Source organism: Branchiostoma lanceolatum, chromosome 2 (assembly GCF_035083965.1).
Source record: "Branchiostoma lanceolatum isolate klBraLanc5 chromosome 2, klBraLanc5.hap2, whole genome shotgun sequence".
NCBI classification, from domain to species: domain Eukaryota; kingdom Metazoa; phylum Chordata; class Leptocardii; order Amphioxiformes; family Branchiostomatidae; genus Branchiostoma; species Branchiostoma lanceolatum.
This window is the reverse complement of record NC_089723.1, coordinates 17,013,333-17,037,020: the sequence shown is the minus strand read 5'-3', so window position 1 is coordinate 17,037,020 and position 23,688 is coordinate 17,013,333. Positions and strand designations below refer to the sequence as shown.

General features: G+C 42.1%; 1 protein-coding gene across 15 annotated transcripts in view; it reads left to right on the top strand.

Moving 5' to 3' along the window:
* Positions 1–23,688, top strand: part of LOC136427645 (rho-associated protein kinase 1-like) — a 59,433-nt gene that overhangs the window by 29,886 nt on the left and 5,859 nt on the right. For 11 of the 15 annotated variants that reach the window (XM_066416686.1, XM_066416685.1, XM_066416675.1 and 8 more), the window contains 22 exons: positions 175–304; positions 1,148–1,306; positions 5,780–5,872; positions 6,405–6,570; positions 6,979–7,085; positions 7,839–8,019; positions 8,531–8,578; positions 8,992–9,099; positions 10,229–10,410; positions 11,348–11,532; positions 12,343–12,516; positions 12,968–13,154; positions 13,731–13,919; positions 15,075–15,275; positions 16,247–16,403; positions 16,862–17,017; positions 18,202–18,364; positions 18,887–18,965; positions 19,740–19,941; positions 20,643–20,708; positions 21,037–21,169; positions 23,596–23,688. In XM_066416686.1, the coding sequence (XP_066272783.1) occupies positions 175–304; positions 1,148–1,306; positions 5,780–5,872; positions 6,405–6,570; positions 6,979–7,085; positions 7,839–8,019; positions 8,531–8,578; positions 8,992–9,099; positions 10,229–10,410; positions 11,348–11,532; positions 12,343–12,516; positions 12,968–13,154; positions 13,731–13,919; positions 15,075–15,275; positions 16,247–16,403; positions 16,862–17,017; positions 18,202–18,364; positions 18,887–18,965; positions 19,740–19,941; positions 20,643–20,708; positions 21,037–21,169; positions 23,596–23,688 (3,159 nt within the window). The remainder of the gene's footprint in view (positions 1–174; positions 305–1,147; positions 1,307–5,779; positions 5,873–6,404; positions 6,571–6,978; positions 7,086–7,838; positions 8,020–8,530; positions 8,579–8,991; positions 9,100–10,228; positions 10,411–11,347; positions 11,533–12,342; positions 12,517–12,967; positions 13,155–13,730; positions 13,920–15,074; positions 15,276–16,246; positions 16,404–16,861; positions 17,018–18,201; positions 18,365–18,886; positions 18,966–19,739; positions 19,942–20,642; positions 20,709–21,036; positions 21,170–23,595) is intronic. The other 4 variants (XM_066416679.1, XM_066416682.1, XM_066416683.1 and 1 more) reach the window with 4 other exon arrangements.

Sequence of the window (23,688 nt, the reverse complement as noted above, 5' to 3'; positions counted from 1 at the left end):
CCTGGTATCCATTCCTTTCAACTCCAGTTTGCTCCAACACTTGCTCCCCTTTTTGAACTTTGACCATTGAACTTTTCAAGCAAACTGGATCTAAAAAGGGATGGATACCAGGGTAAAGATGAAGTTTAGTCCTGTATTATCCATCTTTGAACATTGTTGTTGTTGCGTATGTAGGAATACATCAACAAAGCTAGAGAAATTGTATAGAGAATTAGATCAAGAAGCGGAGGGTAGGAAGAGGGCTGAAGCTTTAACTCGGGAGATGGAAAGGAAGACGGCATTGTCTAATCATGACTTGAAGGAGGTGAGCATTTCTCTCAGTATCATTTGTTTTATCCGTAACCAAACTTAGATCAATCTGTGTGATTGTGTGTTTTTCCTTAGAAGAAGAAGAAGTCTCTTTTGCATCAGTGCTTCTGGTACCTAAAAGAGTTATACAAAATGTCACATGACTGTATCAGACCTGACAGTGTTGTTTGTAGCACCGTCTGCCCAGGGCTGTCTTCCCCATGGCAAGCCACTGGCACCTCCAAAACATCTACATCTATAAATTGTTGAATAGGTTTGATCATGATGCTGCTTCCTGTGTAAGGAAAGGTTGTTGCTACAGCTTGTTCTGACTAGTGGTGTGTACCTAAACCCGTGTTCAGTTTCAGGTCCGGATTTAGATCCAGGGGTTTAGGTTCAGGTCCGGACTTATAACTCCGGACCTGAACTCATGGCAAATAATGAAAATATTTCTTTTTTCCTGTTACAAAAATTGGCATATATCTTACATGCAATTTGAAAACTATGTATACGAAATTATATACAGTCAGTAGTAAACACAAAAGTTCAGTTATAAAACACAAAAACAGCAATATTTTCATATTTTTTACATTGCAAATTTCACGATCTAAGGAAGGTTTATGATGGCTTAAGACAAAAAGGGAGTATAACAGTATACTATACATAAGCGAGAGATTTTTTGTTTCAAGTCCGGACTTGTTTCCAGACGTTTAGGTTTTTTTTTACTTGAACCTAAACGTTTGGGTGCGGGTTTAGGTACGCATCACTAGTTCTGACGGCTCTGCAACAGAATCAAATGTTTTTCCTTCTGAAACAAGTTTTAACTGTAATTTATAAATGTTTTTCCTGATGTTTTCAGTCTCAGAGAAAGGCGGAACAGGAGATGGAGAACCGACGCAAGCTGGAGGGGATGGTGGAGAACCTGAAGCTGAGGTTAGACGAGGAGATGAGGAAACAGAACCAGTCCTCAGCCTCCTCACAGTACCTGACGGAGAGAGTCAGCTACCTGGAGAGACAGGTGAGGGCAGCTGGGAGGTATAGGAGGATATGGGAGGGGTGGGGGTAATGGGAGGATGGAGGAGGGGTGGGGGTCATGGAAGGATGGAGGAGGTGTGGGGGTTATGGGAGGATGGAGGAGGTGTGGGGGTCATTTTTTTAATAACTTTATAACTTTATTCAAAATATGCAGACTGGCAGGATATCCTACTGGATATCCTGAATTGTTCTGACAGTAACAATTGTAGGTTCCACTAGTTATACAAAATACAGGTCACAGTTCAATTTGATCTAAAATGTCCTTGAACTATAAAATAATTGCAAGCTTGTGTGCGTGGCATCAAGAATAAACCGTCGGACAGGAATGACGAGTTTAAATAGCCATAAATATACATGTTAGGACGATTTAAAGATCAATACAATTTAAAAACGATGGTTTTTACCACATTACACGTTTAAAAGTTCACGAAAGTGACTGGTTGTACAGTTTTGTGGCATGAAACAGAAACGAGTTCTTCAGCCGTTCGGTCCTACAAGTAGGTAGAGTTCTATGGTTATGGTTTCTGAGAGTTCTGCCGGTTTGTTGTTGCCGACTGCTTGTTGTCATGTAGTGCAAGGGATGGTCTTCAGATTGCATCTGTTGAAAGAGTTTTAAGGCTGCTTCGTCACGTCTAGACTTGAGCGCTGGCAGGTGGGCTGTCGCCTGGATACCTCTATTCCCGTTGATAATCCTCGATGCTCTCTTCTGGACAGATTGGACTGTTTTTGACTGGGTTTTGTTACATCCGGCGTACACCACGTTAGCATATTCCAGAACGGATCTGATTATGGTTGTGTACACTGTCGTGAGGTCGTCTGGGGGCATACCACCTTTAGCAAGTAAGCGAAGATAGTGGAGACGTTGTGATCCCTTTTTTGTCGCATGTGAAATATGGCTATCCCACTTAAGGTTAGAGGTCATCTTGAATCCGAGGTAGGTGGCGCATGTGACAATAGGTACTTCTTTCCCACCCAGTATGAGCGGTGGAAGGACTGGAGGTATTCTGGAGAAGCATATTCTGAGTTCGTACGACTTGTCGCCGTTCATGACCATGTTGTTCTGCGTTGCCCATGAGTCAAGGTGATCGGCTTCCTCCTGCATAGTATCGTCCGTTTCCGCGGTGACACAGGGCATGCATCTGGACAGTCCAATGTCGTCTGCGTATCCAATATTTGTAGTTGTTGCGTGTTTGGTAGTTCGAGAGGACATGTATACTAGGAATAAGTAAGGTGACAGAACTCCCCCCTGTGGGACTCCGGAGGTGACATCTTTCCAGCTGCTAAACTGACCGTTGGCAGCGACACGTTGTTTCCTGCCAGACAGGTAACTCTGAATCCAAGTGAGCATTCTTGTAGCGATTCCACGGGTTGCCAGGTGCTTTAGAAGGATGCCGTGGTCGACCTTATCGAAAGCCTTAGACATGTCGGCGAGTAAAACTCGTACAACTGATGGTTGCTTGTTGTCAAGGTCAGTTAGCCAGGACTGATATGCCTTCAGCAGTGCGGCTGTGGTTGACGATTTTGGCATATACGCAAACTGGTCCTTGATCCAGGGTTTTATTAAAGGAAGGAGTCTGTTCAGCACGAGTCTCTCCTGCACCTTTCCCAGTGTGGAGATCAGGGATATCGGTCTCCAATCTTTCTTACAGGTTGGGTGAGATGTTTTTGGTACGGGGCAGACGTTGGCAGTTTTCCATACTGATGGCATAATGCCCGTGTTGTAAGACACGTTCATCAGATGACAGATGATTGGGCCAAGGTCCTCACAGAACAGGCTAAGGACCCAGTTTGGTAAGTCGTCGGGGCCGCTGGCTTGTCTGGGGTTAAGGTTTCTTAGCATTGCTTTGACCTGGCCAATGTTGCAGAGCTCTAAGGAGTCATCGGTGGGTGGGAGTGGAAACATATCAAAAGTATTGCTATCCGACATTGCTTCTCCAAAAAAGTTGTTAAGTTCATCGGCCACCTGGTCTTCTGGGATGTTAGTGAAGGTGATCTTTCGTTTAGATTTCTGAGTACGACCTAATTCATTGTTCACAAAGTTCCACCAGTCCCGGGGTTTTTGCTTTTTTAGGTTCGCAATGCACATGTTGTAGTGGTACCTTTTTTGCTTTCTGATGAGAGACTGCACCTGGTTTCGTAGCTTCTTCCATCTGGGTGTATTCCCTTCTTTCTGAAAGACTGACTGTCTTTTTTCGAGGGCCGCTTTGATATTGTCTGTCATCCAATGCTTATCCACGTTGCGGGTTTTTTTCTTCCTGTAAGGTATGCAGGTGTCGAGCATGGTTTGCATGATGTTGTTGAAAGATGTAACCTTGTCCTCTACTGAGCTGGCACAGTATACACTGGACCAGTCAGTGAGGGCCATGCAGAGTCCTAGGGCGTCTTTTCTATCCTGCGTTACCATACGGCGCCTCGCTCTGGAGGGCTGGCAGGGGTGTTGGTGGATTTGGGGTTTCCAAATCACACAGTTGTGATCACTTGCTCCGAGTGGAGCAGTGGACACCGGTGAGTGATAGTGGCTATGTACATTTGTAATTATCAAGTCCAGCACACTGTCGGCACGAGTGGGCTCTGTGACTATCTGTCTTAGCTCTGGGTGACTAGTCAGTAGTGGTTTTAGTGGAAGCTTGTTGAAATCACCGCACAGGATGATGCCAGCAAGTGGATGTTTCCGGCGAATTTCGTCTAAGGAGTTGATTAGGTATTGGCTTGTTGCAGTCTGCAGGTGTGGTTCGTTGGCCCAAGGAGGGTGGTACAGGGCTCCCAGGAAGACACTAGGGATACTTCGGGGGGTCCAATGTGGTTCGATCTGTATCCACATACATTCAATGTCATCAGGCGTTGAGATATTGACAGGTGTTGCCTTAATGTTCGTTTTGATGTAGACAGCGATACCTCCACCTCTTCTGCTCTCGCGATCCTTGCGAAAGAGACAGTACCCCTCTATGGACGTGGTATCTTCGGGAATGTTAGAAGAAAACCAAGTTTCAGTGACAGCCGCGATGTCCGTATTGTTCGCAGAGAGACCAAGCCTGAGCTCGTCTAGCTTATGGACCAGTGATTGTGCATTGGTCAGTAGAACACTGGGCATGGCCCTGGGCTTGATGGGTGGCTTTGTCGGATCTCGCCTCAGGGGACGAAGGTGTTGTTTGTTTACATGATGAGAATGCCGCCCTGGCGGTTTGTATTGTTTCTCCAGATGGGATTTGCATATCAATGTGACGGCCTCCGTTTGCGCTGCCGGCCTATTTCCTATAATGGCTTCAATCTTACGAATTAAGTATCTCCCACCTTTGCAACCTCGAGGTCTGCTTCGCGGTCGAAGGACACCTGCCTCAAGCAGTGAGGACTTTTCATGCTTCAGTAGTGGTTGGGTAGCTGCACGGAAGGTCCGCAGGAAACTGGTAGTGTATCTCAGGATGGTCGCCATGGCTGAACATACGCAGAAACCGAGTCGGCACAGGTAAGAGAAAGACTCGACTATCAAACCCAGCAGATCGACTACTGCTCACGAGACGATCAAGAACAGGTTCCTGGTAGCTTCAGTGATACATATCACACATGTACTTGATCCAGCAAGCACAGAAAAAAGACTTTGACGATTAAAAACTTGAGTTCCAACGAAGAGCTAAAAACAGCGCGGCCGCCCTTAGAAGCGCCACCTACATCACTAGGGTCATGGGAGGATGGAGGAGGTGTGGGGGTTATGGGAGGATGGAGGAGGTGTGGGGGTCATGGGAGGATGGGGGAAAAGTCGGGTTATAAATACTAGAGAGTTGGTCCCTTGAAGTTGTGCAATAGTGGTCCTATAAAGATACAGATGTAAAAGATCAGGTAGCTAGAGGTTTAGGGAAAAGTGTCAGGTGAGACGATAAATAGGTGACATTGAGAGACAAATAAAGAGGTAGAAAATGTAGCTCTAAGGAGTGCACAGTGAGAAGAAGTAAATTCTAGGACAAAGAGAGATGGGAAGAGAACAAAAGAGAATATCACAACAAAATTGTCCATCAGCCCAAAGACATATTGCTTTATAAATTATATTGAGCTCGATAAGATAGATCTGATTAAGAAATAGATGATTTGGTCGAAGTGTTCAGAATCTTCCAATGTTAGTATGTTAAGAAGTATGTCGATGAAGGTTAGACATCCAGGTAATAAGATACGCCAAAAGACAGTTACCCCGGTACTCAAGCAACTGGATTTTGAAACAGTCAGACGTTTCAGACAGCATCGGCTGTCTTTCATCAGTGACTGATGGGAAAAACTGGAGAATTAGGCTTTATACCAAAACTCTAAAAATTGATACTGGTTATTTCTTCTAGTTCACTTTAGTGACGCTGAAGAAGAGTGATGGATGTCACTCGAAACGTCCGGAAATAAATCTCCGAATTTTAATCCAGTTGTAGAGTCTGAATTAACCTTATATGATATTAATAAGTGTTTTTAACCTCCCCAGCTGGAGGAGATGAATGAGAAGAGCAGAACGGAGGCAGAAGTTGCCACTCAGCTGAACAACAAGCTGAAGAAGGTGCAGAAAGACTTCGACAAGGTGGGTGGAGATATGTCTGGTAGAAGGATTAAATGTACAAACGTTAGGCTGTGTTAAGTGCCACTGATAATGTCTTCCAACTTAGTCATTGTCTTGTCAATCCAGGCAACAAATGTAACAATTGTAACTTGTGTCAGCAGATACTTTCAGAACACTTATATGATTAGATATTGCTTGACAGTTATAGCCTTGAGGTTCAGGAAACTGCTTGATAGGTCTCAGAAAATTTTCTGACTGTCTGTGTTTGCTATACTGGTGCAATGGCCTAGTCAATAGAGTGTTTGCCTTGCACACGGTAGGTCAAGACTTTAAAAACCGTACATACTGCTTTCTGTGCTTAGCTGTGCATTTGGGAAAGATCTAGAGTATGGCAGTTAAACACACACTACTACCAGTGGGCTAGCACCCTGCTGTAGTGATTGCACAAAGCTGTGTGGCCCAAGGGCTATTGAAACGCATATGGGCGCCACCCTATGCACCATCTGGTGTGGGAAGGACTTTAACTTTTTTAACTGTGTTGTGACGACTGCAGGCTGTAGGTAAGGCGGAGGCTGATAAACATGAGCTTCAGGAGAAGCTGCGTCAGCTGGAGACCACGAGGGTCAGCAAGGAGAAGGAGGTGTTCAAACTCCAGGCACAGCTGGAGGAGGAGAGGCAGAGCCAATCACAGGCCTCCGAGATGTCTGCTGATGTGCAGAGTGAGTCTATGTGTTTATTTTATCTGTTTCTTCCAATTCTTCACAACGTGAAAGGAAGGGCAAAACAGGTGAATGTGCACCTTTAAAAGTTGCCCTCCCTCACACTACAAACAACATCAACATTTTACAATACAAAATCAATTATCAATCTACACCCACAAGAGTTAAGATTTCAATTGATGAATGTATACAGTATGACAGACAACTCTCTGCATATTCTCTGTTGTTGAAGCATATACTTAAGATTTTTGGAGCACTAAAAACTGCATGTTTTATTTTTGAACCAGTATAAGGTATGGTAGAATAATGGTTGTCTTGCTGTTGTGTGCAAAACACTAGGCAGGAAATGTAAATTACTGGCAGATGCTCTGTGTAATACTAAAATATGTCTTTTTTTGTTGTTGTTAGGTCGTAACTACATGCTGCAAGAGGAGCTGTCCAACTCCCAACAGAACATCTCCAAGTTAGAGCAGGAGAAACGCCAACTCCAGGAGTCGTACAATGCCATGGAAAAGGTGAGGTTTTGCAGTCAAGTGTAGAAGAGAGCCACCTAGCAGGCTAGTGCAGTAGTGCATGCATTGCCTTATGTATAACTCTAAACAAAGGCTGAAGTTTTCGATGACTGATTGTTTCAAGAGTTTCGAGACAAGCCTTATCTACTTCTATTATCATAACTGAATACTATGCTGGAAAAGGGACTACATGCTTTACTACCTGTGGTGATTATGTCATCAATCCCCTAAATGCATTATAGAATATTTCTGAAACATTGATACAGAGTCTTAGTTTTATTGTTGAAAGCCAACAAGCTTTTGATACAGCTAAATATATACAGAGCAGCAAGACAGCTAGCTGTAATGCTATTCACATACAAGACATATGATGTACATGTTCAGCTATTATCAAGTACTGTAAATGCAAAAAGTTCACATGGTTTTTATTTCGCGGTAGGGAGAATATGGAGTGTTCGCAGTGGTTTTAAGTTTGCGTTTGAAACAATACTAGCGCTACAGTCATAGATGGGCAAAATGTTTTGCGGTGGTTTTTAGTTCGCACTCAAAGTTCACCTCAAAAACTGTGAACATAAAACCACCGCGACCATTTCTGCATTTACAGTAGTCAATTGCAATTAAGAAAACCTTGGAGATTTCAGGTTTCCGTTACATGTTTTTCCTTACTGTTTGCAGCAAAATTTACTTGTTTTTTTACGTTCAAGTAAACAATGAATAAAACAATAAACTATGCTCGTCCTCTTCCTTGCTCCCCAGGCCAAGTACAACGTTGAGGTTGAGCTGAACTACAAGTTGCGTCAGCTGCAGACCAAGTTTGAGCAGATGCAGCAGAAGTACGAGCAGGAGGTGCTGGACCACAAGGCCACCATCGCCTCCTTCTCCGCCGACAAGAAGAAGATCCTGTCCCTAGAGGAGTCCAAGACAGAGGCCATGAGGGGTAAGTCATACTGCCAAACCTTCATCTTCATCTGTGTTATTCTTATATAATTCTACACATACTACATGTAATTTGAACACCTGTCACATGTTCTATCTTCATCTTTGGTTCAGAAACAAAAATTTAAGTCCTGACTTAAAAGAAATACAGTTATTACTACTTTCACAGTTTCTGTATGAAATTATTCACTGTTACTGTATGCCTCAGACACTTTCTTTCCTTTAGTCCTGTTTACGGTGTACTTTCACTGTAACCAAGTCATTTGTAAAAATGCAAGATCCGCAAAAACTGAAAGTTCGTCGTTTGGTTAGATATCGAAATGGGGGCTACTGAAAATTGTTCAGAATCCTAATTCGACTCAGCTTGCTTGCATTACTTAGAGTATACATTGTACATGTACATGTACATTTCAAATCTGCTACTCTTGTGTGCATGCACCAGGCACATCTCTCTCTCACTCTCTCTGTGGTTCCATGCCCCTCCCATCTCTTCTCATTCCTCCTGTCTGTAGAAGAGGTAGACACTATTGTTTACACATCACTCGGCACAGACTTGGAAGGTTAGTATTCACAGCTTGACTTGAATGTGGAATATTACTTTCATATTACACTATCACTAGCTGTTGCTCGTCTGCAAAGACTCATGGCAACACAATTTCTTTGATATCATTAGTGCAGTGCTTACTATCGAATGCATGAACTTCTCTTTCTGTCATAGCCTGGCTTAATTAGTAACTCTAGGTTAGAAAAGCATTGTTTTGAAAGAGACTGGAATGTCGCTACAGGTATTGGTTATAAATTTTTTTTTTTAGAACAAAGGGGCAAGTTTATAGATTGCATGAGCATGCCAGCTTCCTCTCTGGCTTATACATAATGCGCCGTTGCATTGTCCATTTGTTGAAGAAGTATTCATACTCATAGTGACAAATACAGAATGGTATGGTTCAGCTTGGTGCACTGTCCTATCTTCCAGCTTCTCAGGACCATATTCCTGAACTCTTAGCTGAGCTTGACATGCTTGTGTGCCGGTCTGACGACGCAGGGTCGGAACAGTTCGTTCTGCTCTCACAGCTGAAGCAAAGTTTGTCTGACTTCCTGTGGCTATTCCACGCTTTACCTCCCATTTCAGTCATTTCCACATTTGTACTCATGTGTGAAGAGAAGGCTGCAGGGTGAAGTATTGTTTCTATCGCTCTCAGATATTGTAATGGTAGTATGTGATTTGGAAGGCATCAACACAGTTGCTGATTCAAGTTTTTGCTAGCACTTGACTACAACTAGAGTACAAGTAAATGGTATTTAATTTTTAGACAATTTTTTCTAAGGCCGCACCAATTTATTTTCTTGGTTAATGGAATAAAAAAAATGCTAGATTGGAAAAACAACATGAAAACAGAATCTCAGAGGAAAGTTTTTACTTTGGTGCACGCAGTATCAGGGAATAAACAGGGTCAGGTGCAAGTTTTCACCCCAGCCTTCTGTTTTCATGATTTTTTTGTTGCTAGAATTAAAGATAAAAATCAAATTGATGTGGCCTAATGCAACATTTTCCTCTCAAATCAAAATATATGACCTGTGTGCAGATTTCCAGGTCTTTGTCACCAGTGTCTTTTTGACCTTTAACAAAATATAAATTTTTGCACAGATTTTATGAATCAATGTTTATCATTTAGGTGCTTGGTTGTCACAAGCATAATGCAGCCTTCTCAGTATACATGTACATGTAGATGAGGGCTCATTCTGTGTTATTTAGTTGTGTCTAATCTCAAACCTCTCCCCTTGCTCGGACTCCCCCATGTACTTAACCTACATTTGTTTCCACTTTTGTTACAGCCCTGCATCCCCTAACACAACTCGTACACAGTTGTGATGACAATGCACATTGTATGCTGCAACGTTCTAATTTCTAAAACAGAATCCAGTTCAACCTTGGCCATCTAAAGCTAATCACTGGATAATTGATACTTCCCCATTTTTTTCTGTGATGTTGTTCATGCTGGATAAGTTAAGTTCTGTACCCGCATGTCATCAGGCTAACAGGATTTTGCCATTCCCGGTGTTACAAGTGAATTAATGAAATAAAACATGAAAGAATTACGACAAATATGAAAGACTCACAAATATTTTATGAAAGACTCACCAACTGACCTGTTTAGAATTCAGGCTAATCCTTTGAAGTTGAGATTTAAAGTCCAACTGTCTTGTTGCAGGATTGGAAAGGCGGGTGAGTGAGGAAAAGATGAAGCTGGAGTCTTTTCAGCGGAAGTTGGACGAGACAGAACGGGACAAGTCCGAGCTGGAGAAGGAGCGCTCCATGTTGAACTTTGACATGGAACAGATGAGAAAGAACCTGGAGGAGTTACAGAACAAACTGTCGTCAAAGGAGGATGAGGTAAGACTTCATACTGCTCAAGACAGTAAAACAAGGTTGCTGTGTTTTATTTCTTGTTGCCTCTTCAGGGGTTTTTCTAGAAAAATTAAACAAGAGGGAGTACACACAGGCAGGGGAGCGAATTCTACATGTATGTATTTATGGAAGAATCGATCGCTGAGGGAATTCTGTATGCTGGGGATTAAGCTAAAATCTGAATTCGACAAGGGGGCGCTGGGCTGAAACAAGAGGGCGCAGTGCCCCTCTTTCCTGAATTAGATGAACCCCTGCTCTTCTCACTTGAAGTAGAAGTTCAGACACACTGGCACCCCATTGAATGTCTTGTCATGATCTACAAACCGTTGATCTAATTGATATGCTTCCTGGAAAGTAGTACATGCATAGCATAGGATTAATTTGTTCTAAAGCTTTATTTGTTTTGCTAATGTTCCATCTACAAAAATTGATGTAAAAGTTCTGTGAATTTCCTTATATTATGTATTCCCTGAAGAAGACAAATCTTCTGAAGAATTTATGATGATGATGATGATGATGAATGGTTTATTTAAAATGTAAATCCCTTGCAGCCCATTGGCTGAATTGCGGATTCATGACAATATACTTTGGTAAAATCTAAGATATACTACCATAACCACGAACATATACTGTACTGTAAAAGCTTGGTAGTAATAGTATGTAACAATCAGAAATCATCATGAACATTATCAATGATGGACAGCTGATGATCAGCAGTGAAATGATGCCGATCGTCCCTCCTTTCTCCCCCCCCACTCCCTCAGATCAAGACCATCACCCAAAAATGGATGTAAAAGTTTTGTATTCCCTAAAGAAGACATGATTTTCTTCTGAGGAGCTTCTTCAAAACATTTGCTTCTAAATTTATTCTGAAGTATTGGCAGTGAAATGATGCAAATCTTCCCTCCTTTCTCTCCTCCAGATCAAGACCATCACCCTGCAGAAGGAGCAGGAGTCTCAGAAGCGCCACTTGTCGCAGACGGACGTGAAGAACCTGCAGCAGCAGATCTCCTCCCTCAAGGTCACGGAGAAGCAGCTGAACCAGGAGCTGGAGGTGCTCCGGTCGCAGAAGGCACGCGTGGACAAGGACCTGGACGAGAAGAGAAAGTATGTGTGATCAAGAGATCAAGTGATCTCAAACCAGTTTAGCTCACTGAAGAGCTACTCTTCCACTGGCCGTGACAGAGAAAACAGATAATATGTACAGTATTTACAGGTTCATTTTGGAAATACCTGGGGATGGAAAGTCCTATAGCTTTAAAAAAAAATCTCATTAGCAGCATGAGATGATAATGCTGGCAATGTACATGTACACCTAACTGATGAAGACATTGACTCTATCATTATGCATGTACGTATTAACAGTGTGAATGAAAAATGGATAGTCTTCCATGCTGAACTAGTACATAAAGGATATTTAGCTGACAAAGAAGTAAGACATATCTGACAAACCCCTTGCTATAGCCTGTACAGGTGATAAACACAGACTGTGTCTAACATTATATAAAGACAATTCAAACTATACAGCTGGATAAGATTTGTAGATTTACTTCCAGACGTTTCGAGTGACATCCATCACTCTTCTACAGCATCACTAGAATGAACTGGCAGAACAAATAGATACTAGTACAGTCAAACCTGCACAGGAAGACCACTCAGGACCAATAAAATCTGGTCTATATGGACAGGTGGTCGCTATAGACAGGATTTGTAATGCCTATGTCAATGGGAATCATCTAAGGGACCATAAAAAAGTTGTATCATTGGCCACAGGTGGTCCTTATGTAGAGATGGTCACTTGTACAGGTTTGGCTGTACATCTAAGTGGAAAAACTGGAGTCACTTACTTGTAATAGTCGTATGCAAATGTCACTCAATTGTAAATCATCACCTGTCTAACATTGTCCGCTTCCCCAGGGACTTGAAGAGTAACGAGGCCAACATGCGTGAGCTCCAGGACCAGCTGGAGGTGGAGCAGTACTTCTCCACGCTCTACAAGACACAGACCAAAGAACTCAAGGAGGAGGTGGAGGAAAAGGTCAAGCAGTGCAACGACCTCCAAGAGGAACTCAAGAAAGAGCAGTATGAGAAGTGGGTCAAGTTTTACCACTACTTCTTGAGGTTGGGGTGGGGTAGGAACCATCAAAAGTTTGCAGATGATTTCCAAATGCCATCATTTGTGTTGGCCATGAATTTTAGACCTTTTAGAACTTTAGTTTTGTAGTCATAGTCATTTTGCGTCATTGTCTGATTGTATGGGCTTTTGGCCAAGTAGCCAATGCAAAACACTATTCCTGACCATTAGAAACAATATTTAATTCAAAGAACCCACAAATGTGTAAATTTGTCATCTACTGCCTCTAAAGAAGAAATCAAACCCAACAAAACTAGCATCATATACATTTTAGAATGTAGCATAAAATTGGATGTAGTCCCTAATATCATTGTCTTCATCATTATTTACATGTGTTGCTGGTACTTGCAATTAGCCCTTAGGCATGTATTTTCAATAAAGTTTGTTTTTGTTGTTTCCCCTCCCCAGGGAGAACCTGTCGGCTCAGGTACAACTCATGGTGGCTAAGGCGGAGTCAGAGCAGCTGGCGCGGTCCATCGCGGAGGAGCGTTTCTCGGACCTGGACAAGGAGAAGACCATGATCGTCCTGGAGCTGAAGGAGAAGGAGGCTCGCCACAAGTCCGACGTCGGCGAGAAGAGCCAGCAGGTCAAGGAGGTGAGAAACAACTTCTCTTACTACTTACTTCTGCTTACTACTAGTACTTCTTGGCTGTTACTTGTTTTGTTAATATAGAAGTCAAGAATGTTGTCGCTATGTTTCGTAAGTCTAAGGTAAACATTATTTCCGTCACTGATGAAAAGTGTCAAATGGACACATAAAAAGGCGGTAATCCAGTGGTATAGATTCAATTACGATTTTATTCTTCAACTTATCTTACTGTTTATCATTTTATCACAAAAAAACATGTATTTTGTCAAAAGCATAACTGATCTTGTTCAGCAGTTGCTGTGACAGTCGCTATGTGTAATTTTGAATTCTGCCACATAGATTATTATTTATCTATTGAATAGCAGTAGCCTCATAATAGAATTAAAACAAACTTGTATATAAAACTGTAGTAAGAAGTTCATAAGTGTTAGCATGAAAGTACATCTGAAAATTCATCTGTGTTCATTGATGCTGCTCAGTATGTTGGTCATGACAGGTGTTCCGAGTCTTTGCGGAATGCTCCTTTACCCTGCTATTTCTGGAACAGTGAAGTTCAACATTTCCCCTTGTGTTGTTTCCCAGCTGGAGGAGCAGAGTAAGCAGCTGAGCCTCAGCCTGGAGCAGATGAAGGCGGAGCGCGACGACGTCAACAACCGCCTGAAGAAGGCTGTGGAGGACCTGAACAACAAGGACGAGCTGAGCCAGGCGCTGAACGAACAGAAGGCGCACTACGAGAAACAACTGCTGAAGGAAAAGGAGCTCAAGATCCAGGTGGGACGCTTTTCTTCACCTTCCTTTAACACTTTCCTGAAAACGGTTGTACTGAAAGTGTCACAGAATACCTGATGTGGCCACAATTTTGTAACGTGTGATGATTACTTTGACCACATACATGGTGTACGTAAGGTTTGAATTAGGGGTGGATACCGGTTCAGCTTAATAAGGTCCAAGTCCAGGTTTAGGTCCAGAGGTTTAGGACCTGAACCTGGACCTGATCCTGTCTAGTTGACATGTTTTGTTTTATCAAACCAATATTAAAGGCAGACTAAACTTAATTTCGTAAAGCATACTGCATTATGTTAAATATACCACTAAGACCAGTTCTGACTTGTTTTACACTAGTCCATCATAGATTAGCGTTTTTACAACATTTCAAATTGGCGGCCTGGTGCAAGTTATACTCAACGAGTCCAAAGACCGTGACGTCAGAATCCGACAGAATCCGTCAGAATCCGACTGTTACGATCGATGCGTGTTCTATAGAATAGATTCTAGTCGGATTCTGACGTCACGGTCTTTGGACTCGTTGAGTATTACTTGCACCAGGCCGCCAATTTGAAATGTTGTAAAAACGCTAATCTATGATGGACTAGTGTAAAACAAGTCAGAACTGGTCTTAGTGGTATATTTAACATAATGCAGTATGCTTTACGAAATTAAGTTTAGTCTGCCTTTAAGCATAGCGAATTAAGACTGACGTGCATGACTCTAAAAGTTTCTTTGTATAGAAAAGTACTTTGTTCAGTTTTTTTTGGGCTCAGGTTTTTGGCTTTCAGTTTTTTTGGACTCGGTTCTTGGATGTTATATAGGTCCGAATCAGGTCCAGCGAACCGGTATCCACCCCTAGTTTGAATGGTTTGTTTACTTTTGATTGTTTTTCATCTCACAAATTTTAAGATTAGGACTTCTTTGTAGAGCAAGTTTTTTTGTCCAAGTTACAGACAATGCACTCCTGAAAGATGGGTACAGCCCCAACAGAGATCCTGTCCCAGTATTTGAACCGGGTCCCCCAGTTACCAACTAACTGGAACCAGGAGCTCAACTGTGAGGCTGCCACCAGTTGAGTTACTGGAACATCCCTAAAGGGCAGTCTCTAGGACAGTCGAATATAGTATCCTCACTTTTGTACCATGTGTGTCCCTCCAGGCCATCAACAAGCTTGCCCAGATTGTCAACAGTAAGGAGTACAAGGACATGCTGTCGGGTAAGAAGAACCGCGTGTCTGCCGACCAGCTGAGGAAGAAGGAGAAGGAGGTGCGGAAACTGCAGCAGGAGTTGAGCCTGGAGAAGGAGAAGTATGACAACGTCGTGGTCAGGCTGCAGAAGGACCTCAACGAATTGCAGGCTGTAAGTCAGATCTTCACTCGTTTTGTAGTCTCTATATTTATCTCCATATAAAATGGAGATATTGTTTTGGGTGTGTCTGTGTGTGTGTGTTTCCGCACTACTTAAGTCAGCATAAATCAAGAACCTCTTGATGGATTACGATGATATTTGGTATGTGGGCGGGTGTTTTGAAGCCGAAATTCAAGGTCGATTTTGGGCCCCCTGGTATGTGACCTTGGTACTGCAGCAGAACTTCCGTTTTTGTATCTTTTGACCTGGACGTGCTGTGGTCTTGATTTTTGGGTGGCAGATGGCTTGTTCTGTGTTGTTTATAAGAGCGGTGTAAAGACTAGCCGACTGCTGCCCACCCCTGTGTCAGAGACCCCAGCAGTAGTATAATCAAATAATGGATACTACTACTACTACGACTAAGTCAGATCTTCACTCGTTTTGTCATCTGTATGCTTTTTTTAAATTTTCGTATCACTTGATTGGTTCAGCTGAAAGAAACATACTTCCAGGGCTGCCAAACATGCACAATATGTTGTAATTTTCTCATGTTAATCATGTTCTATTATAATCAGAAACAAAAGGTATAAGCTGTAGACAATCCATTTTTCCTGCCTGTAATGTTTTGCTGTACATATCTACACTGTATTCAATGGACAGATTTGTAATATATCCACTTGCCTTGTGAAGTCTGCTAACTAATTAATCATATGATGCCAACTTGTTCAAAGATGTTGCCCAACATGCAATGCCATTCCATGATAAGCAGTGTTCTATTTCTCCAGTGATAGAAGTTATGACAACGTTTTAGACATGTTTTTCTACTTGGATTGAAAGGAAAAGGGCCTTCCTCTTTTCTTCTATTGTGAAGAACTACTGCATACGACTGAAACAATGATAAAAGGCATAACAGACCTTATTTGCACTTCTGCTTGCTTCATAGTCAGTGCACCGTATAACAGCAGTGTGATTCCTTTCTGTAGCAATTCCAAGAGGAGGTCCAGTGTCGAACCGAGCTGCAGATGACGCTGGACAGCAAGGACAGCGACATCGAGCAGCTGCACGCCAAGCTGAGCATCATGAGCAGCGACACGGCCAGCGTCAACAGCGGGGAGACCGACGATCCAGAGGGAGGATTCGGTAAGTTATTTTTCACCCAGGGGAGAAGTGTGTGCCGTGCAAAAAATAAAACTCAGTCTAAACTCAGCAGGAAATGACACAGCTCTCTTACTGTTTCCTACTTACTGTTGCAGACATCAACCAAAACTTCATTTCCTGCCCTCTACTGTACAATACCTACTGCCTCTTTCCTGTCAAGCTTCTGTCTAGGGTAGTTGCAAGATGTAACATTAATCATCCTGAATAGTTACAGCTTTTAGCAATGGTACTCCTTCTTTTCTCTGAAGTAACAGTATGAACTTTGCTTGTAATTTCCATCTCTTCTTTGTTTTGTACTACCCTAGATTTATTGAACCTAGATTCATTTTTGTTTGTTGTAGTCCATTTTTCTTTGACTCCTTACACTCTGTAGTCCCTGAGACTTTTCATTTCTGCTTTCTTTACTTTCCTGTCTTCTATCCCTGTGTGCTTCTCCCCAGTTCGATCCTACCAGTACAAGAAACATGTTTCTTACAAGTCATACTCAGCTAAAGTCATGGTAAAGAAGCCACGGCCCGCGCCGATTGAGGAAGGGCCGTCAGAGGAAACAGAACCACAGGAGGAGGATGAGGATGATGAAGAAGATGAGGACGAAGGTGATTGGTCAATGGGAGATCTGGCTCTACCAATGAGAGTCAAGATTACAAAATAGCCCATGAGATTAAAGCCTTGTTTAACGTATTGTTATACCACAAAGAAACACTTCAAGTTAAAAGTATTCATTTCCATGCAGTTCCTTTCATGACTGCTAGGAGGTGCTGGTAGACTGGGGAATTTTAATTGTCATTCAGGCAAATACTGTTTCTTTCTACTCTTATACCCCTTTCTCTTTTATTACACTAAGACAGCTTCTTGGATAACTGTCTCTTCCCTACTCATAAAACTGCTTTTCTTTTAGAAAATACTCACTTTTCATTGGGGTGTCTTAATGTGATTAAGCTAACATCAGCAATCCAAATGGTCTAAAGTCACATCTGGTAGGTGAAAATGAAGTAAAAGATATAAAGCTGCCATTGATAATCCCCAGGGGATTACATGCTCCAGTTCCCATAATTCTGGCTCCAGTTCTCAGAAATCTTCAGAATTCTGGCTCCAGTTCCCAGAATTCTTCAGAATTGGGCTAATCCCAAGGGGATTATCAATGGCTGTTACATATTTTTACTTCATTTTCACCTACCAGATGTGATATTAAACCATTTGGGTATATGATGAAAATGTGGGAGGTAGTCCCAAATTAAACTGGAATTTCCTAATTAAACTGGAAGCTGTTTGACTGAATTAGATTATTGTGAGTAGCTGTATAAAAACATGGATATATGACAGATTAAGTAAACACAAAATCACATGATGCTTAGTTTCAATGATCTGATCCATGTTTGAATGTGGGATCTCTACTACTGTCTCTCTTCGACCAAAAGGTTCAGCCATTCGAGAACACACCACCACAGGTAAATTACATGTACAGACACGTCAGGCACTCGGGTGAAAGGTTTCACAAACTGGTGAAAGAACCAGAAGTATATTAGACGTGTCTGGCTACTGATAGCGTATCCTGTGTAAAATCAGGTGTTAATTATCAGTTTAAATGAATATTTTACTAACTGGAATAATTTGTCCATAACCAAGTTTACATGTAGCTCACTCTGCACACTCTTGTGCTGACAGATTCGAGTCACGCAGTTGTACATTGGGGAAGCCCAAAAAGTGATTACTAACGCTGGATGATGTCCATTATTTGACAGTTGAAGTGAATGTTGTGATTGGTCTGTCCCTGTTGTAGAGGTGAACAGACTGGAAGGATGGCTGGCTGTTCCTAATAAACAGAACATCAAGAGATACGGGTGGAAGAAGCAGTACGTGGTGGTCAGCACCAGGAAGATCCTCTTTTACAACGACGAGAATGACAAGATGTCTGCTGCCCCTTCACTGGTCCTGGATCTAGAGTGAGTAACTTGTCAGCTAGGTGCCTCAACATAGAAGTAGTTTTGGATTTGGCTTAAGACCCCTGTAATGCTTTGGTCCCATTTCCAATCCGGGGCCCGGCCGGGCTGTTTGCAACAACGAAAAATAAAAAATGCATATCAAGAAAATACACAATATATGGCTAGGAGTAACTTTCTTACGTTTTGTGTCTTTTGTTGTCTTTTGTATCATATTTTTCTTTCCAACAAGCTGCCCGGCCCGACCCCGGATTGGAAATAGGACCAAAGCATAACTAACTGAAATCCAAATTCATGATACTATCCTCTGGCTTAAGTTGATGACATAAATTTACAATTATCAAAACTTCATACGACTGTACACAATGTACTTCAAGGTTGTTGTTTTTATATTTTCCAAGCAAAGATTTACTATGCTTCAAACTTAAAGTGGACGTAGCAATTCTACAAAAGACATATTCCTGTACTATTGTAATGGAAAGTGTTTTGTTCTTCAGTAATGGAACTTTTTCTTCTTCTGCACAGTAAACTGTTCCATGTACGACCAGTAACACAAGGTGATGTCATCCGAGCTGATGCGAAAGACATCCCCAGAATATTCCAGGTCAGTATCTCATGACTTAGACATTTCCAACAAAAGCACTTTATACAGTTTAGACATGATGTTTCACCTGTCCTTATTTTCAAGCCTTTATCAACCTAACTGGACAGTATTGCAAGTGAAAGCCACTTAGACCTTTTGCTACATGTATTTGTGTTTTAGGTGGTGTTCTGTCAAAGGTTTATGTTCTATTTTATGAAAACATTCATCAGTTTTCTAGTTGGGATGATTGGCGGAGTGGCTAGGCAAGCAGACGTGAGATTGAGTGGTGCCAGGTTTGATTCTCGGCTAGACGTTGTGTCCTGGGAAAGGCATTTAACACGACTATCCTCATTCCACCCAGGTGTAGAAATGGCTACCTACATTTTGTGGAAGGAGGGTGGATGGGCTCCACCTTTCAGTACCGTGCCCTAGACACAGTGGATAACAACCGGCTGCCCCATGGCCTCCAAAAGGCTTTGGGACTACCATAACCTACCTTTTTTTTTTTTACATCAATTTTTTTTTTTAATTAATTAGAATTTCAACAGTGGAATTCATGTGGGACACAGGCAGCTATTGCTGGTATCATGACCCACACATACTGTACCCGTTTTTACACTTGAGAAAGCCATGTAAAGTGCCTTTTCCCAAGGGCACAACATCAGTGGCATCAGGGGATTCGAACCTGGGACCGCTGGGTTCTGGTCGAAAACCCTGCTGTTACACGACCCCTCTAAAATCACTTTTATGTCCTGTCCAACATCAATTATATGTCCTGCTTGCCTTCCTGCCCAGATCCTGTATGCAGGTGAGGGGGAGAATAAGAAGATGGACGAGACGCAGCAGGACATCCTGCCCCTGCAGGGGGGGCCGGGGGTCACCATCCACAAGGGCCACGAGTTCGTCCTGGTGCACTTCCACAAGCCCACCACCTGCGAGGTCTGCCCCAAACCCCTGTGGCACATGTTCAGACCACCCCCCGCACTGGAGTGTAGAAGTAAGTGGGACATGATCTAAGGTGCCTATGATGGTAGGAGGAGGAATACGCAATTGTAGAAGACCGTCTCAACATGGATTGGCTTGGATATTCTAATGACAAAGTTTTTCCACCCATACTTTGGTGCTATGGTGTTAAAGCAGCCTGACAGTTGAGCTCCTGGTTCCAGTTAGTTGGTAACTGGGAGAGAGACTTGGCTCAATCCTGGGAAGGGCAACTCTGTTGGGACTGCACCCATCTTTTGGAAGGGACGTAAAATGGGACTCCCGTGTTTCAGGAGGTGCCTCAAGAATATTAAAGGGGAAGGGCTAGGGACCCCTCCCTGTAAAAGTATACCCTGCTATTGAAACAGCAAGGAAACTTGCTGCCCTATGTGCCACTAGGCACTACAAGGGTCTGGATGAAATGAAGAATGATGCTAGAACAAACCTATTCCTGTTGTACTGTTCCTACTTCCCAGCCTTTGTCACATGTTACGTATTTTGTCCAGAAGTAACGTTTAATTTGAACCACTCTATTTGCTTACCTGGATGTTTAACATTTATAAACGTGTTCATATAGATGTTTCTGTATTGATTGTAAAGATTGCATACGTTTGTATAACACCAACAGTAGCGGTTACAGTATCCAGATAGACATATATAGCCTTGATTGCATGTACAGTACTTGTTGCTCATAGTGATTTGTCCATGTTTTTCCAGGATGTCACATCAAATGTCACAAGGACCATCTTGACAGGCATGAGGAAACTGTGGCTCCCTGTAAAGGTTAGACGTCCACCTTAACTCTTGTTTATTTCACATCCTCTGAGTATAAAAGGACCTCATGATTTTTTATTATTACATATTTTGTGAACTAAACCCTGTAAGTACATAAAATGTTTTTGTGAGAATTGCGGTATCTTTTTTGTGTGGAAATTGCCGGTCATAAGCTTTGTGCTACAGAATTGGGAACACCCCTACATTTGTGTTTTGTATGTGCCAACACCCCAATGTTAGGGTTAGGGGTGTCGGAAAACAGCAAATCACCAAGCTGATACAGATTTATCCCCAAAAATAATGATGAAATAAAAATGTATGTGCTTGTGTTCTGCAGTGAACTTTGACATCCACGCAGCGAAAGACCTGCTTGTTCTGGCAACCACACCAGAGGAACAGTCGCTTTGGGTCAACAGGCTGGGGAAGAAGATCTCCAAACCCCCTATAGACCCCAGGGAGGGGGGAATCAGGTACAGCACCACACTGTCTCTTCTTTAGAGTAGCAGGAATTTCTTTAAAGGGGACAGGCTTTTTCTTGCAAGGTGTCTGTGAGAAGGAAGGATTCTTGGATCATCTGCGTTTTCCAAACCTTGCCTTTCAAAACTTTTGCCATTGCTATTTGTAAATTTGCTTTTGAATAACAAAAATCTCATACAGATAGCTCATATTTGTTATTTTACATATTTATGGTAATCCTGCATGCTTCACATTTTAGAATATCAGTCACATTTTGTCAGACATAGTCATACATGTTGTGCAAAATGTGGCAAGATATGTTTTATCCAAATTAGTTATGAAATGCTCTTTCTTTGTGGTGTCATGATCAAAATGCATAAGTTTCAACTCAGCTTGTTAACTACTAGATTTATTGATGTAAACATCTTGTGACTGAGGTACCCTCATTTTCACCAAGAAATAGTATTTTCTTCACACTTTGTACATGTAAGGAAGAAGAAATATTGTGAAGGCACCCTGTATGGAGAAGACCTTTTCTTACCTATCTTTCCTACAGAAAACTGCTGAGACAGCGAACATTTTCAGATGTGTCAATAACATCTGAGAAAAAAGTCACTGCCGTTTGAGCTCCTAACAATTCAACATCTAACCTTAAGTTATGGCATCAGAGCTTGTGACAAGTGCTCTGTCTTGGTCGTTGATTTTGGCCGGTCAAGGGACTGATCAAAATGTAGGGATAGTTGCAGTGGAGGGAGAATTAATGAGTGATTTAAAACCTGATATACAATTAGTCATCTTGTGATCTTAGGCTTCAATGCTATATTCAATTTAACCCTAAGTGCTCTAACTTCAATGGTACATTGTAGCAAGCATAACTTTGGCATAATATATCTCCCTTAGAATTTCAGTCCTAGGAAAAGTCATTTACTGTTTTATAACTTAAGCATTACAATGTAGGTTTAAAGAAGTAGACCAACAGTTTTTTTTCTTTTGTCAGTTATTTAAAATGAAATTTTCCACATGTTTAGGAAAGCTTTATAGAACATAGCATACAATCCTTCAATATTGGAAATCAGTGTAATGAATCATGGCAAAACAAATGTGAATTGCATTGCTTTCGGAGATGATTGCCTACTTGTTAACAGGACCACATATGCCTGAAGAGACTTAAACACCTCAGTACAGAACATACATGGCCATCAAGACTAACATTACCTTATCAGTGTTATCCTCAAGTTAAAAACACATATACTGTCAAATACAAAGAATAAAAAGCTGTCAGCAAAACTGTCGTATTCACACGAAAAGAAGGTTGCTGTTACAAGCAGCATGTTGCCTCAGGTAGAAATGGGTTGCCATGAGCCCAATCCAAAGATTGTGTAGTAAACGCGTTGGATCATGGTGGGTTGTCGACTGCAGCCTGCCTGCTGTATCTTCAGTGCATGCCGTATCACATCACGTAAACCAAGGTAACTCTGTTTTAGCCGTGCACAGTTGTGGTGTGACGCCCACCGGTGTAATCAGCCCAAATCCGCCCGATGATTTAATTCAGCACGCTTCTCTAAACGTAGTGTAGTAGACGTCAAGTCCTACGTGTAATTCTGTAGCTCAGGGCTCGAAACTAACTGGTGAGAAAGTGTACTGTAAGTCTCTGTTGGTATAGCCAAGAGGGGAAAGAGTAAACGTACAGTCGTACCACTTTTCAGGACAGCATAGTGGAGACTAAGTTGCAGGATTTCACATACAGTGCAGTTTCATTAGTATACCATAAAGGAGTTCCTTCATTGGTGGATTAGTGGATAACTTCACTTCTTTCTGTATGATATTACATCAACAAGTTGTTTCTGCTGGCAGATACAAATTGTTCTTAGAAATCTATTCCATACTTTAGTTTCGAGCCCTTCACCAACCCCCCATACATGTATCCAGAAGATATCCCCATTTTGCACATCACTCCATAGATACAATTTTGTCATCCTCCCATAAACATACTTGTATATCCAATCACAATGAGCTATGCTGGCTAAGTTGATCTTTTCGCTTCTGATCATCAATGTATACTTGGCTTCTACAAGCTCTGCTTTTGTGTGTGCTTCATGATTCCCTTTTGTTACCCTAACCTTAAGTCTTACAGGTGCACATCGTCCTTCCCAGCACAGGTAGCTGAAGTAGTTGTGACATGTTGTATGTACTTGACTAGAAGTGTTGTGACATAGGCTTGTGTTGACTTCTTGATGTGCCAGATCCTGTGGTTTTATACACTGTAGAATTGGTGACAAATTAGGCATATTTCGATGTTATATCAGCCAATAGAGTGTGCCGGCATTCTGCTTTCCAACTGAGGCAGATGTTTGGCGTAGAATACAGAGTTTCAACTTTCAGCCCAATGAATTTGAACTGTCTGCATTAACAGTCTACGTCTGCCCTCTTCTTCCCAAAGGGCGTCGATGAGGTCAGTGGGGAGCTCGTCATCCTTCAGGAGGACGGGCAAAGCTGCAACGCAAAATGCTGCCAAGAAGCCAGGCAAACCCAG